The sequence below is a fragment of the Siniperca chuatsi genome, linkage group LG12 (assembly GCF_020085105.1).
Source record: "Siniperca chuatsi isolate FFG_IHB_CAS linkage group LG12, ASM2008510v1, whole genome shotgun sequence".
NCBI lineage: Eukaryota > Metazoa > Chordata > Actinopteri > Centrarchiformes > Sinipercidae > Siniperca > Siniperca chuatsi.
In genome coordinates this window covers 21,152,362-21,168,403 of record NC_058053.1, presented here as the reverse complement: position 1 = coordinate 21,168,403, position 16,042 = coordinate 21,152,362, and the positions used below count along the sequence as shown (strand labels likewise).

Below are 16,042 nucleotides of genomic sequence, written 5' to 3'. Positions count from 1 at the left end.
TTTTACTATCTTGGTCTATTCTGTACACACGACATCTATTGCATGTCTGTCCGTCCTGGGAGAGGGATCCCTCCTCAGTTGCTCTTCCTGAGGTTTCTTCCATTTTAACAGGGCATAAGGGGAGTTTTTCCTTCCATTTTATTTTTTTTTTCAGTAACGTTACTGCAATAACCTGTTTACAGTACATTTACTGTTATGATGTTTTACAGTAAAACAGCTTTACTGTAAGTGTGTTTTACAGTTAGACAGTCTTACCATAAGTGTGCTTTACAGTATAAACGCTCTAATGTAACTGTGTTTTATTATATGATACTGTAACTGTGTTTTACAACATAACATATATTAATATTGTGGAGTATTACTGCAAATTTAAACACAGGTTTACTTTAATATAAGACTATTTTACTATGAACAATTACATTTCATGAAAGAGGTATTAGTCAGTGAAAGAGTACAGTGAATAAATTATAGGGTAATTATTGTCAACTGATTTATACAAATTAAATCCATAAAGACACATAAAGAACAATGTCACAAAACAAACAGTGGTTTAAATAATTAATAAATGCTGTACAAACTTTAAAGCCCCTTGAGGCAAATGTGTGATATTGGGGTATATAAATAAGATAAAATAAGATTTTGTAATGTAGCATTTTGTGATACATTTTTTTAAAGGACTTTTTGTCATTTTGTGTATTCATTAACATATTCTGTCATCCGTTACCAGGGCAACAGATTAGAGAACACGTTAATGCATACATGACAGACTGATACAAGGTAGCCCACAGACTTTAAACAAGACATTAAACAAATAGTTGGGTCTCACAGTTACCCCAGTCTAGGAACCAGTGGCCTGGCGTAAAGCACAGTAACGAGGAGACAGTCATGACTCTCACTCCTCAAGGCTCTTGTCTGGGTTTTCTTTTCCACCGGACGTATAGTAAGGATTCCCGATAGCAAAGATGGCGGCTGAGCGGCGTTGACTCTTCTCCGTAAGGACTTAGTAAATGTGGTGTATTTGTTGAGTTTTATGCTGAACAGGGAAACCAAGTCCATGCGGAGAGACTCGTCTCGTGAATGAAATGTTGTGAGACTGCGAAGAAAATCTTTTCACAAGGAAGTTAGCTTCTACAACTCGCTAGTTTTCCGTTGTAGCGCTGGGTGTGCATCGCCGTAGCTAACTAACTAGTCTGTATCGTCATTGTAAAATGGCTCCGGTGCAGATTGGGTCAGATGGGCAGCTCGTCCCACTCGGAGGTCCGGTTGTCTCGGGTCCACAGCCACCACCACCCGGGACCCCGGCCACACAGGGGGTCCGACTGAGCCTGCTAATTGAATTTCTTCTCCAGAGGACCTACCATGAAATTACCCTGCTGGCAGAACTGTAAGTAACAGTTTAGCGTTGTAGGCCTCAAAGCTAACTAGGGTAACCGGCGGGCTAATAAGCTAACGTTAGTAAACTTAGAGGATGCTCTTCTTCCAGCCACTTAAATAAACGCTAACTGGCTCATGAAGTTGGGTCCACTTGAGAAGTTAGGAGATACTTTTCATATTGACGCCCGGGAAGAGCTCTAACAAAGTGGAAAGCACCGATAAGTACTGTTATTTGAGGGGGCGTACCGGTAAACAACACTTCATCATACGTCCGAAGATAATAAAGTTATAGCTAATGGTTAGTTATTCAAGATAAGTGTTTGTGTGGGGCGATACATATGTGGGACAGCAGGATGATGAGGGACCACTTGCATCAGTCTGCTGTCCCAAAGCCAGTTTCTCCTCGTTTTGGTCCCTTTTCACCCAGTTGCTAACTGAAAAGATGAAAATGTTTATTTGCTGTAATCAAAGCAGACTTGTACCAGGGATGCACAGAATTTGGGCATGTAATATGTTGGGCTGTTGCTCTACTTTGATGATAAGGACAATGGCAGTAAACGTTTTATTGTGTTTTTTGTTTGTTTTTTCTAGGCTTCCAAGAAAAACAGACATGGAAAGGTATGTTTCTCTGAATTTCATTCAGAACTTCTTTATCCATTCACCCCTTTAGTCTCCCATTCTGATGAGCTAAATTTTATTTAAAGTTTTATCTCCTTTTTCTTTTTTCAGGAAAATTGAGATCGTCCAGTTTGCCAGTCGTACTAGGCAGCTATTTGTGCGTCTGCTAGCCCTAGTGAAGTGGGCAAGCAATGCAGGGAAAGTTGAGAAGTGTGCGGTATGTTGTGTGTAATTTGACTTCCCTAAGATTTGGATTTTGATAATACACTGCAAACTGCCTTGTGTCTTACTTACTGTCACCTCTCTCCTCCGCATCCATGGTAACAGATGATTTCCAGCTTCTTGGATCAGCAGACCATCCTGTTTGTAGATACAGCTGATAGGCTTGCATCACTGGCAAGAGATGCCTTGGTACACGCTCGTTTGCCCAGCTTTGCCATCCCCTTTGCCATTGATGTTCTCACCACAGGGTCATACCCACGCCTGCCTACATGTATACGAGTAAGTCTGTTAAACTTCCTTCTTTGTGTGCTAAGACTGCTAATCTATAGTCTTGTATGAAAAGATGTTGGGAGATCAAACAACTTGCTCTCTTGTATATTTGGTATGTCAGCACAATTGTTTCTGTGTCTGTGTCCTTTTGTGTAGGATAAGATAATTCCTCCAGACCCCATCACTAAGGCTGAGAAGCAGACCACCCTGAGCCAGCTTAATCAGATTCTACGACACCGTCTTGTCACAACAGACTTACCACCCCAGCTAGCAAACCTCACAGTTGGTAAGCACTTTCTGTTAACCCACTATGGTATATTTTCACTAATAGCCATTCTCATACCTTCTTTGGAAATTTGTTTTCAGCTGTATTGGTAATGAGAAGATCTTGTATATATGTTTGCTTGTGTGTATATCTGTGTAGCTAATGGGCGTGTAAAGTTTCGTGTGGAAGGAGAGTTTGAGGCCACTTTGACGGTGATGGGAGATGACCCTGATATTCCCTGGAGGCTGCTGAAGTTGGAGATTCTGGTGGAGGACAAAGAAACTGGAGGTAAGTCATGCACTCATCATTGTACTCACACCACCGTGAGTACCATCGACAAGATGATTGACAGTATACTTCATTGCTAATATTTTTCCCTTTCCCATTCACTCTTAACTGGTTTGTCTGTCTGGCCCCCCCCATTGACAGATGGGCGAGCCTTGGTCCACAGTTTGCAGGTGAACTTCATCCACGAGTTGGTCCAGGCACGTCTGTGTGCCGATGAAAAACCCCTACAGGACATGTACAACTGCTTGCGTATCCTTTCTTTGTCTTTGTTTGTCAATCTGCACACATACACAGACATTTTGTGTACGTCCTGCAGAAAACCCCTTGGCTTTTGTCCCAATCTGATGTGAACTACTGCAGTAGTGCGGGAGTGTGTGTTGGAGCATATAGAGTATTGACTGGTCAAGCAGGCGCATGCAGCATTCCAATGAGAGCAGCTGCAGAATTGCATCCTTTTTAATCCCCTCTTGTTTCATTAATTATCAAACAACACAACCACCTTTTGTTACTGACAGGGAAGGAGCAAGACTATTCTCACTACGACCTGTCACCCAGTCAGGTCATGTGAGGTGTAATGAACTCCTTATGGAGATTTGTCTCCAACACCTGTTAATACTGTAATAAGAAACTGATACTTTTTAAAAAAAAAATTGTCCACGCTTTTGGAAAATTACAGCTAAATTACATTACAAAATGCAAGTGTACCATCATGTCAACATCAAAACCAATCACCTAACATTTGTATTGTCAGGCAGTGATTATCGTGCCATTCATCATGCTTTTGTAACCCATACATATTTGTTCTGATTACAGTCAGAGGCCTATCACTCATCAGTCTGGCAAAATGTAGAGAGAAACAACAGCTTGTTAGCATTCATGCTAATATCAAAGACCCTAATCAAGTATGCGAGCTGAGCACGACTGTGCTTATCACAATGCTAATCAGTACATCTCTGCTCTGCCTTTCCCCCACCAACGCTAGCAGTGCAGCTTACCGTGTCAAAGAGCAGTCTGTGTTGGGCACAAATAGCCCTTTTACCAACAAAGTGTATGTGTCTTGAGGATATGTGTGAGTGTGTTTTGAATGTTAATGGAAAGATGTGTATAGTACTTTATTTCTATTCACCTGGACTTGGTATTTTCCCACAGTGTCTTCTTTAACCGCATTGTTTCCAGACTCCTTCTGTCTGTCACTGCAGCTAGAGGTGCTCCACTCTCAGACTCTGATGCTGATTAGAGAGCGATGGGGAGACCTGGTGCAGGAGGAGAGATATATGCCTGCAAAATATCTCACGCTCACCGTCTGGAAGTAAGACTTTTGCCCTCACATATATGGGCAAGGACACTGTTCTCAAAAACAGAATGATGAGAGAAAGCTCAAAATGGCAGAATGCATTCATACAGTTTTCATTCCTTACTGTCATCCTTTTTCTTTGTTTCTCCAGCCAACAGGTTTTGGGAAGGAAAACAGGTACAGCGTCAGTACATAAAGTCACTATCAAGATTGACGAATCAGATGGATCTAAGCCATTGCAAATATCCCATGAACCTCCTCTCCCTGCCTGTGACTCTAAATTAATAGAGAGAGCTATGAAGGTAAGGTGGACATATGTTTGCAATGTTTACACATGTTTTTAGTGTAATATAAAGCATGGGGCAGTATGGCTTACTGTGCAAATATAGTACAATTTATTAATGTTTGTTTTCTCTCACTCACTCTTGAGATTGACCATCTGTCAGTGGAGAAACTTTTGATCGACAGTGTGCATGCCCGGTCCCATCAGAAACTACAGGAGCTGAAGGCCATTCTAAAGACCAACAATCCCAGTGACAACTGTATGTCTACTTTCATCATTAAAACAGTTAAATACATTTTTAGGTATATATTGAGTAAATGCACAGAAACCAGTGTTGTCTCCCACAGCAGCTACAGCCTTGTGCCAATTGGTGACAACAGTTGAAAAAAGAGGCATTGTTTAGCCTGAAAAAAAATCTAATGGGAAGATTTTCGTGGTCTTAATTATAATGAATTGCATGTTCAAAATTCCCATCACCTCATAGAGATGTGCTTTCTCACACATCCCTCCTTCACCTTCTGTCAATTAATGTACTGTAACCATGGTTTTGAGTCATCTGCAGAATTGAAAAGAGACAAGTGTGTGTTTGTTTATTTCAGCATTCATCGAGACTGCTTTACCCACACTTATTATTCCAATACTTGAGCCCTGTGGTCGTTCAGAGTGCTTACACATTTTTGTAGACCTGCACTCTGGCATGTTCCAACCCATGCTGTATGGATTAGGTAAGTAATAGTAAGCATTAACTCATAACAATTTTTTTGTTTCATGTTTGTTCATGTTGTGTCCTAGTGAAGTTTTTTCATTCAGATTGTGTTTATATAATGGTTTGGTTTTGTATAACAATAAAGGAATCAACAGTTTGGCTGGTAATGTGGCTAGGGTGACTTAAATTCATACTTACTTTCTCAATAATTCTACTTTTACTGTTTTGTGTGCTCAGCTCTGTGAACATAAAACCCTGATGTGTTCTCTCTCTAGATCAGTCCATGCTGGATGACATTGAAAAGACCATTAACGATGATATGAAGCGTATCATATCTTGGCTTCAACAACTGAAGTAAGTCCACCTCCTCAATTTTTAAATAGATATGAACATGAAATGTATATTCACAGCTAACCGTATAAAGTATTTTTTGGCACAGGCGAAACATAGCGGAGGCAGTTTAGTCAACAGTAGGAGCCAGAGTCTGACGCCTGCTTCTAGCTTGTCAAAATTGACTAATTGCAGTCCGTAGCAGTAGCTGTCAGTAGCAACACTTGGCGAAATGGGTGTTGAGAAGAATTGCCAGAGTCTTGCACTAGTAAACTGTTTGAATGCTGTGAGTAAGAGTATGAACCTATGAACCATGGCCTTTTTGCAACTTAGATTTCAGTGAGACAGAGTGTTTCTTTCTCTCTGGCAAGGTTCTGGTTGGGGGAGCAGCGCTGTCGACAGTCTGTGAAACACCTTCCCACTGTGTGTACTGATGTCCTTCACCTGTCCAACTCGGCTTCTCACCCTGTTGGCAACTTGTCCAAACACAAACTCTTCATTAAGCTCACTCGTCTTCCGCAGTACTACATTGTGAGTTCCTCAACCAATATAATGCTGAAAGGGCTAAACCAAAATGACTTCCACTATAAAGTTAAAAAGCTATGAGCTGCTTTAATTTTTATGTCCTCCCTCTAATTCTCTATTGTGGATCTTTCCAATTCCTCTCTTTCCTCCTCCTCCTCTATTTTTTTTTGTAGGTGGTGGAAATGTTTGAAGTGCCTAGCAGTCCCACAGCGTTGCAGTACAAGTACTCTTTCCTGTCTGTGTCTCAGCTGGAAGGAGAGGACGGACCCATGTGTGCACAGCTCCTGCAGCATTTCAAACCCAACCTAGAACACCTTGTCCAGGACACCACAACAGGGAGAAGGGCCCGACCTGGAACTAAGAGAAAGGTAGTCAGTACTAGAGTAGTTATACACCAAACGTTAATTTGTGTACGATGAAATGCAGTGTATTTGGAGTTTTAATGGATGTGGTTCTGGCCTAGAGGTTAGAACTAGGCAGTTTGTACTGGCTAGGAAAATGTGGGTGGGAAAAGTGAACAATTAATGTTCTGCCCCACCTCAAAAACTGTTTACAATACGTGGCTGACAAAAACATATTATACAACGATTATGTTCCAGAGTTAATATTCCTGCCTAATATTATTATAAAATGCTCCGCCTCTGGGGTAGACCCAGCAGCTACATGTGTAGGCTGCATCGCAACAACTTAACCTCCAAACATACAAGTATACATTTAGCTTTTGCTTGTACAGGTCAGCCTCGTCTTGTGGACATGTGTACCTTTTGTGAATGTGAGACAAGCCATTGCTAAGAAAAAGTATATGTGAGCAGCTGGATAAATTAAACTTAATAAATGTCCTTTAATGTGCAATTTTTTGTGTCTTCGTTGCTCTGTAGATATCTGGGGACCAGGGAGGCCCAGAGCCAAAGAAGCCTAAGCGGTCTGGAGAAATGTGTGCCTTCAACAAAGAGCTGGCTCACCTAGTAGCGATGTGCGACACCAACATGCCTTTCATTGGCCTCAGAACAGAGGTAAGTCACAATGCTCAGACTGTTTGAATCATTCTTGCCAGTCATAGATGTGTCCAAAAAATGTTAAGCATGGCAATCCCAGTCTTGTGTTTTCTGGCTAATGCTGCATGTCTGACTGTCTTTGAGTAGCTGTCCAACATGGAGATCCCAAACCAGGGTGTCCAAGTGGAGGGAGACGGCAGCAGTCATGCGATACGTCTACTGAAGTAATACACTCAGTCACAAGCACACATGCGTGAATTTATGTACACACGATGACAGTCAAATGTAATGTTTCTTCAAAGTATGATAAACCATTGTGACTACAGTGTAATTGTTTTTATCCTGCAGGATTCCTCCCTGTAAAGGTGTAGGAGAGGAGACCAGGAGAGCTTTAGACCGGTCCCTACTGGACTGCACCTTCAGACTGCAGGGCAGGAACAACCGAACCTGGGTGGCTGAACTGGTGCTGGCCAACTGCCCTCTCAACAGCACACACAGCAAGGAGCAAGGTATACACCACATACAGAGTGTCCCAAGTTCATCTCACATTTATTTATGTGCCTTGATTTATCCAGAAAAATTTCATTAAGGTTAAAAATATTTTTCAAGAGTGTCCTGTCCAAATCAGGCAGCAACAACACTAGGAATCAAACTAATTAATACAATCAACACATACCCGGGGATATAATAAATAGTCAGTGTAGCAAATTCAGCAATTGGCCATAACATTATAAAAACATAGTATGCCAAAAACATTGTCATCATTTTTCATAGGATGTCTTGCATTAAACATTATGTGCTTTGCTTAAAGTATGGCCTCTATGTGAAAATGGAAAACTGTCTGCGTCTGCTACATGGCCCAGTGTCTCAAGAAACCCATCTGTCCCCTCTATTAGCCTCCACGCGGCACGTGTATCTGACTTATGAAAACCCTCTTTCGGAGCCAGTGGGCGGGCGAAAGGTAGTAGAGATGTTCCTTAATGACTGGAGCGCCATCAATCAGCTCTACCAGTGCGTCCTCAACTTCTCTCGTGCACTGCCAGGTTCGTGCATGGTCATCTGTAAAGCAAAAATTGCATTTGTAAATGACTCTTGATGAAAGTCAGTTCATCTTAAATCAGTCAGTATGTTTCTGGTTTTCATTTGCAATGAAGGTGATACATGTATATTCAAAGTAATATATTGTTTTCTTGGCCTGGTTTCACTTTTGTGCTGAAAAAACTTAAAACCAAGATTTACTCAAGTTAGTCTGAGCCATGTGTGTGAAATCCGCACATAGTTAGAGTTACAGTTAGTTAAGGCTTCATCAGTGTCACTGAATTATTGAATTAATGCTTAGCAAAAGAAACACACTGTACTTAATTGAGCTGCACATTGTGACTGCTTTACTCCAGAGATGCCATCTTACCTGAGCCTGTTCTCAGAGGTGCGGCTCTATAACTACCGTAAGCTGGTGCTGTGCTACGGGACCACCAAGGGCAGCTCTGTGACCATCCAGTGGAACTCCAGCAGCCACCGTTTCCACCTTGCCCTCGGCACTGTGGGGCCTAACTCTGGCTGCTCCAACTGCCATAATATCATCCTTCATCAGTTACAGGAGATGTTCAACAAGAATCCAAATGTGATGCAGCTGCTGCAGGTACACAATAGCACAGTTAAGAAAATACAGCCATAACATGCGCATGTGCACTTGTTAGATCTGGATCATAAATGTGTTCACTTAACCTTCATGTGTTGAACTACCTGATAAATGGAGCTTAATATCAGTGGGCAGTCCAAGTACATTGGCTGACAGCATAAATTATACTACTACATTCTTTTCCTTACATTTCTGGTATTCTCTGTTTTGTTCATGCTCCTCACGTGGCAAAAAACATTGCACAAACATTACTTTGTCCTCTGTGCTGCGTTCGCTATTTCTCTAATCACATCCCATCTATTTTTACTTTAGTGTTCTGTGTAATTTCCTGGGTAACCCGGTTTCTATTTATCTTCCTCAGGTGCTCTCTGACACACAGGCCCCTCTGAATGCAATCAACAAGCTACCAACAGTGCCCATGCTGGGCCTGACCCAGCGCACCAACACTGCCTACCAGTGCTTCTCCATCTTACCCCAGTCATCCACACACATCCGCCTGGCGTTCCGAAACATGTACTGCATCGACATCTACTGCCGCAGCCGTGGTGTGGTAGCCATCAGAGATGGAGCCTACAGTCTTTTTGACAACACTAAGATTGTAGAGGGTTTCTACCCTGCGCCTGGACTCAAGGTACACCAGACATAAAGGCATAGAAGTGGTGTCAACTAACAGACTTGATCTTGGAAAGGGAATAAGTTTCTCCTTAACTGAAGAGTCTGTCTAAACTGTCTAAGCTGCCACTTTTAGTTCTTATGTACATGCATCTGAGACTGTAAGTATACTAATCAGGGTCAACCCAAAGAACAAACATTGTGACCAGTTGATATGAGTTAAAGGAATAGTTTGACATTTTTGGAAATACATTATTTGCTTTCTTGAGTTTGATGAGATACCACTCTCATGTCTGTACAGTAAATATGAGGCTTCTGCCAGCAGCCGGTTATCTTAGTTCAGCATAAAGACTGGAAACATGGGAAACAGTTAGCCTGACTGTCCAAAGTCACTGTGTCGGACTAAGAAATACTCTGGCGCTTCACCCCCCATAAAACCACACATTTTTACAGTTTTTACTCTTTGGTTTTTAAATTGACTAAAATGATATATGAAGTGTTAGTTAGCTTTAGAGGTGCTGGGAGATGTGGGGGTAGATGTTGTTATCTTTGGACTACCAGGCTAGCTGTTTCCCCCTGTTTCCAGTGTTTATGCTAAGCTAACTGCATATTTCCCTTGTCATCACTCCAGAGTGAAAATGTGTGTTGAGAATCAGCACAACTAAAGAATACAACTGGATTCTAGAAGTAAATGTAATGCAGATACAGTTTTATGATCAACAACTTCAATGTTTTTGGTCCAGCTTTTTACATTACAGTCTGTCCTTCTGCTCTTTGCCCTGTCTAGACATTCCTGAATATGTTTGTGGACAGTAATCAGGATGCTCGCAGACGCTCTGTCAATGAAGATGATAACCCACCGTCGCCGGTGGGTGTAGATGTGATGGACAGTCTGATGAACCAGTTGCAACCTCAACAGCAGCCACAGACAATGAGAGGGGGTGCGGGAGGTGTTTACCCTCCTCTCACTTCACCACCAAATTATCACACTAATGTAACTCCCTCACCATCCATGATGCCCACCCAGTCACCAGGTAATAGCAAGTTTGGTACTTGGTGTTTGTCCAAATATGTGTGAGTGAATGATCTCCTATATTGTTTATGTCATCTGAGCTTGTCAAGCCACCATACAGGATTATGACCAACAAATCATTGTTTTTGAGTATATTACATTGCACAGTCATCAACCTCCCTGCTGATTTATGTATTTTGTTGCAAGAGCAAATTGTGTGAATGTCACAGAGAACGAAGAAGAGCGACCATGTGTGCCCATTTTAGTTTTGTGAAACCATGAGATCAGTTGTGTTTCTCATGCAACATACACACACCTTACAGCCAAGAGGGAACAAAGCATGCATTTAGTCCTGCTCCTTCCATTCCATCTCAGCCCGCCAGCCAGAGACTGCAGCCCTTCCGCCCTACTTTAGCATGTGTGTACATGAGTCAGTGTGTCTGTGTGTGTGTGTGTGTGAGGAGAACTTGTCAACCTCAGAGTCTGACGAGCCATTTGGTATGTGTGTGTGTGTGTGTGTGTGTGCAGGGAACATCCATGCCTCTGGCTCCCCTAGTGGAGCTCTGAGGGCACCCTCTCCTTTTGGGCCCACCCCATCTCCGTCTTCGCTGGGCATAGCCATGGGCCAGACCAGCTTTGCCAGTCCCCACGGTAAGCAGCAGGGTGGCCGTAAATGCTGGCCTGGTAACAACTCTGGTCTGATGGGCAAGGGCTGGAACGGGCTGAACTGAACATCTTCATTAGGCACTTCTATACATTAGCAAGCATATGGCCTGTGGTTAGTGGGCACACAGTGGTGTATTCATCTGACTGCTTATTGTCGTATATTAAGTGTTGTTTTGTTGCTGATGGCTGTCTCTCCTTCACGCTAGGTGCTCTGGACCCCAGCTCTCCATATGCCATGGTGTCCCCTAGCCATAGGGGCCAGTGGCCAGGCTCACCCCAGGTCTCAGGGCCTTCTCCTGGGGCAAGGATCCATGGCATGTCCCCTGGTAACCCATCATTGCACTCACCTATCCCTGACCCTCATTCTCCACGTGCTGGGACCAGTAAGTCCTGCTTTCTCAGTATTGCCTCACATTATTTTGAGGAGAATAATGACATCAATATTTGGGAGTTTAAATAATTTGCTAGTGATGCATTTTGGTTCGCTTGGATTTTTCTCTGTGTGAAAAGCAACCGAACCAAGGGGAAAATGCTCAAAGTTTATAAACTCATTAACTGATTCGGACCAGAGCAAACAAACTATAAGTGTGAAAGTGCCCTAAATATCTCAAACCTAGTTTGGCACTTCTGTACTGCAATTTCTTGTTACTTATCGGCCGACATATACACAGATACCAATATATCTGCAAAATGCTAATATCGGATGATATATCAGTCTAGCTCTATAAATAATTTGAGTGTTTCTTTACAACTCTCTCCCTCTCTTTCTTTGGTTTAGGTTCACAAGTCATGCCTACCAGTATGCCTCCACCCCGCAAGCTACCTCAGCGCCCCTGGGCTGCCTCCATTCCTACCATCCTCACCCACAATGCCTTGCATGTGCTTCTGCTCCCCTCACCCACTCCCTGCCTGGTGCCAGGCCTAGCAGGAAGCTACCTCTGCTCGCCTCTGGAGCGGTTTCTAGGTTCAGTTATCATGAGACGGCACCTACAGAGGATCATTCAGCAGGAGGCCAATGTAAGTGTTGCACAAATCATGATGATGATTTGGAGAGATTATTCCTTGGTGTTTCCGCCCCCCCTCAAATTACATTATGTGTTCCGCCCTCCCCTAACTTTCATCACTCTGTCAACTCTCCTCTAGTTATCTATTGTGAACTCTAATGAGCCGGGGGTAATCATGTTCAAGACAGACGTGCTCAAGTGCCGCGTGGCTCTCAACCCAAAGAATTACCAGACACTGCAGCTCAAAGTCACTCCAGAAAATACAGGTCCCTGGTCCCAGGAGGAGCTTCAGGTGCTGGAGAAGTTCTTTGAGACACGGGTAAGTATCAGCAGCATCCACTTAAAGCCTAATAAATAAATTATTCAAACATAAATTTGAGACATATGTACATGCATAGTTGAAGAGTTTGACCTATACATGAAACAAATTGCATTTTGTGTTTCTCGAACTGATCATAATTAAAAAAATATTGTACTGTACTGGAAAAAAAGTAAAGCCTGTTGTGTTTCCCTCATTTAAAAGACTTGTCAGTATTTAAGGTCACTCATAGGAACACATGCCTGCACTCATGTTATTATTCCATTGATCCATCTTCTGTTGTCCTCTTTCTAGGTTGCTGGTCCTCCCTTCAAATACAACACTCTGAATGCCTTCACAAAGCTGCTGGGGGCACCCACGAACATCCTTAGGGACTGTGTGCGCATCATGAAGCTCGAACTGGTGGGTAGCTGTTTCTTTTATGAGGGGTTGTTACATGTATTGAATTATGAGCCTCGTCAGTTTTAAGTATTTCGATCTATTAAATATGTTCAATATATATTTTTCCACAAAATGTAGAAAACAACTGGAAGTTGCTTAGCATCATCTCTACACTGTTGTTACCACAGTTGTTAGAAAATTCAAGAACTTATGAATATGCAAACTGAATAAGACCCCTTCCACTTTTGTCAAATAACAGTGGAAACATTGCAAGATACAGATATAGTAGTACACCATATGCCCTGATAAATGAGGCAAAAATGATATTTTTATGCATGCAGACAAAGGTGAATATTCCATCCTCATACTACTGGACTTGACTGCAGCCTTTGATACTATTGATCATGCCATTGTACTTGATGGGTTACATCACTGGGTTGGCATTTCTGGTACAGCTCTAAACTGGTTTAATTCTTATTTGACTAATAGATATTTTAATGTTTGTATCAATAATCATGTGTCCTCCTCAGCTCCCCTGCTGTGTGGAGTCCCTCAGGGGTTGGTCCTTGGACCAGTACTCTTCTCATTGTACATGCTTCCTCTGGGTCATTTGTTCAGCCGCTTTCATGACGTGTCATATCACTGTTATACTGATGATACACAGATGTTTTTCTCCGCCAAACCCAATAACCTGAATCAACTGTCCTCCCTCCATGATTGCTTAGCCGCCACCAAAGATTGGATGTCTCATAATTTCCTCCACCTAAACCCTGACAAAACAGAAGTTCTTTTAATTGGACCCGATAACTTTGCCACTGCAGCTGATCAGTTTATTGAACCATTTCACTCTAATATCAAATCTACTGATAAGAATCTTGGAATCATCTGTGACCAGTAAACGACTTTTGACCATCATGTTACCAAGCTCGTCCAGACCTGTTTCCTTCAGCGAAGAAATATTGCTAAAATCAGATGTATCTTATCTTCTATGGATCTGTAATTATTCATTCACACTTTCATTTTCTCCCATCTAGATTATTGTAATTCCCTACACACGTGCCTCAGTCAAGCTGCTTTAAATCGTTTACAGTTGGTCCAAAACGCAGCTGCCAGGCTGCTAACTAGAACAAGCTGTCGGTCCCACATAATAAACTACAAGATTTTGTTGATTACATATAAGGCTCTGCATGACCTTGCCCCCAGTTACATTTCTGATGTCCTCGTTCCTCATTCCACTTCTCGACCACTCAGATCCTCAAATCTCAGCCTTTTGTCCATCTCCCGCTCCAACCTCAAACAAAAGGTGATCGTGCCTTTGCTGTTTTAGCCCCAACCCTCTGGAATCATCTTCCACAAACTATCAGATTTCCCGAATCTTTGGACTGCTTTAAGCAGCTTCTAAAAAGCCTTTGTTATAGGCAAGCCTTTTTATAGATCTCCATCCCTGTCTGATGTTTTGGTTTGTTTCAGTTTGGTTTTGTGCTGTATTTTTGTATTGAAATATATCTTTATTTATATATTCATTTATATTTTTCGTGTATGTGTGAAGCACTTTGTAACTGTGTGTTTTAAAAAGTGCTATACAAATAAACCTTTACTTACTATGTGATTTGTGTGACAGTGTGCACACATTACACATGCACATGCTTTAGTTGTGGTCTAATATCTTGATGCATTTCTTTACCTTTTATATAAAGCACTTGGAATTGCCCCTGTGTTTGAAAAGTACTATATAATGTGTTGCCTTTCTCTGCAGTTCCCTGACCAGGCTGCACAGCTGAAGTGGAATGTCCAGTTCTGTCTCACTATCCCTCCCAGTGCTCCTCCCATCGCCCCTCCTGGAACCATCGCTGTGGTGCTCAAGTCCAAGATGCTCTTCTTTGTAAGTCTCAGCAGAGCCTCACTGTTAGCTCTTCAAAACCAGGACACAAGTTATATACCTGTGTAGCATAATTTGAAACACGTAGACCAACGTGACCCCTGTGTGTTTGTTCTGTTTTGCCTGACAGTTGCAGCTGACCCAGCGTATCCCTGTGCCACAGGAGCCAGTGAGCATTATCGTGCCCATTGTGTACGACATGGCCACAGGCCTCACTCAGCAGGCCGACATCCCCAGACAGCACAGCTCCTCTGGGGCCGCAGCGCTCATGGTCTCTAATATCCTTAAGAGGTTCAATGAACTGCACCCCGCTAGACAGGGTGAGACTTGCATGCTGATGAACACTGAATAATTTACTATACTGAAAAAGTGATATCAAATATAACATATAATGATACCAGAAACTGGTATCAACTGAATATTCAGTTTTGTTTTCCATACTTGATGCAAAATGCCTTTGCTAACACTGGGTATTTTCTGTCTTTCTTTCAGGTGAGTGTACGATATTTGCTTCTGTTCACGAGCTGATGGCCAACCTCACTCTACCCCCCGGCACTCGTCAGTAGAAACAGCAAATTCAGAGCCAGTATTGGAACTCATTTGGAGTCCCTTTGAGACCGAGGATGGCTCCATCCGTGAGCTAAGAAGAAAAAGGAGAGTAACAACGGTGGTCCCAAGATGTCAAAATCCAGCATGTGTCCTCTGCTTCAGCCACTGGACTGTTGACCTGATGTATAATTGCTGTTATGAAAGGGAGTAAAAATATGTACAGCTGTGGACCACAGTCTTTATTCTTGATAGAACAAGATTTGCTGTTAAGGTAGATCATGGACGGGGGGGGGGGCATTCGATGCAAAAGGATATAAATGTTATTTTTTTCCTCCAGGTGCACTTGTAAACAAGATTATCTATTGAAACTAAGGTTGTTTACGAAAATATGTACATTGTTGTATATTTGAGTGTGAATCAGGTGAGTTAGAGTTTTGCTAGAGAATTGTCTTCAGTTTTTTGGGTTTTTTTATAACGCCTGACTGATATTATTATAGTATCAGGAGATATATTCCTTAGCACACTATTTAAATGTCTTCTTGCCTTTACTTTGTCAAGACCTCTGCATTTTTATTTCAAACTTTCACTTTGGATACTGTAAAACTGTGACAAACTTTATAAGCCAGTTGTATTTTATTAAGACCCATTTTGAGTCCTGGTTGAAGGATTTGAGACATTCTGTCTGACTTTGCTATTTAATAAACCAAGCCCAGAGTTGGTTTGTGCTTTGAGGATCTTCCACTGGCAGTGCTAAAATATTCAGATCTTTTACTTAAAGTACTTAAGTTAAAGTAGCAATACCACACTATAA

The 16,042-nt window shown here is 42.1% G+C and overlaps 1 protein-coding gene across 4 annotated transcripts; it reads left to right on the top strand.

Moving 5' to 3' along the window:
- The first annotated feature begins 802 nt into the window (after positions 1 to 802).
- On the top strand, positions 803 to 15,970 carry med14 (mediator complex subunit 14). Of its 4 annotated transcripts, none has more exons than XM_044217241.1 (29): positions 803 to 1,384; positions 1,966 to 1,992; positions 2,104 to 2,209; positions 2,320 to 2,493; positions 2,641 to 2,770; positions 2,909 to 3,037; positions 3,179 to 3,286; positions 4,214 to 4,346; positions 4,483 to 4,633; positions 4,762 to 4,873; positions 5,214 to 5,339; positions 5,596 to 5,674; positions 6,022 to 6,181; positions 6,349 to 6,543; positions 7,054 to 7,188; positions 7,318 to 7,394; positions 7,519 to 7,679; positions 8,067 to 8,213; positions 8,565 to 8,809; positions 9,171 to 9,440; positions 10,209 to 10,455; positions 10,962 to 11,084; positions 11,306 to 11,425; positions 11,878 to 12,116; positions 12,243 to 12,422; positions 12,717 to 12,824; positions 14,560 to 14,685; positions 14,813 to 15,002; positions 15,175 to 15,970. In XM_044217241.1, exons 1-29 carry the CDS (start codon positions 1,209 to 1,211, stop codon positions 15,246 to 15,248), a joined length of 4,248 nt encoding a protein of 1,415 aa, XP_044073176.1. In that variant the 5' UTR covers positions 803 to 1,208; the 3' UTR covers positions 15,249 to 15,970. The 4 variants fall into 4 exon arrangements, with proteins under 4 accessions (XP_044073176.1, XP_044073175.1, XP_044073179.1 ...); XM_044217240.1 differs by having other exon boundaries at positions 805 to 1,384; positions 11,306 to 11,482; XM_044217244.1 differs by lacking the exon at positions 10,962 to 11,084 and having other exon boundaries at positions 806 to 1,384.
- The last annotated feature ends 72 nt before the right edge of the window (positions 15,971 to 16,042 follow it).

What these genes read in the sequence shown, in the direction of transcription:
- med14 (XM_044217240.1), top strand. Translation starts at nt 1,209, where the DNA reads ATGGCTCCGGTGCAGATTGGGTCAGATGGGCAGCTCGTCCCACTCGGA. An exon ending in ATTACCCTGCTGGCAGAACT is followed by an intron (nt 1,385 to 1,965) that starts GTAAGTAACAGT and finishes TGTTTTTTCTAG; the next exon opens with GCTTCCAAGAAAAACAGACA. An exon ending in ACTGCACCCCGCTAGACAGG is followed by an intron (nt 15,003 to 15,174) that starts GTGAGACTTGCA and finishes TCTTTCTTTCAG; the next exon opens with GTGAGTGTACGATATTTGCT.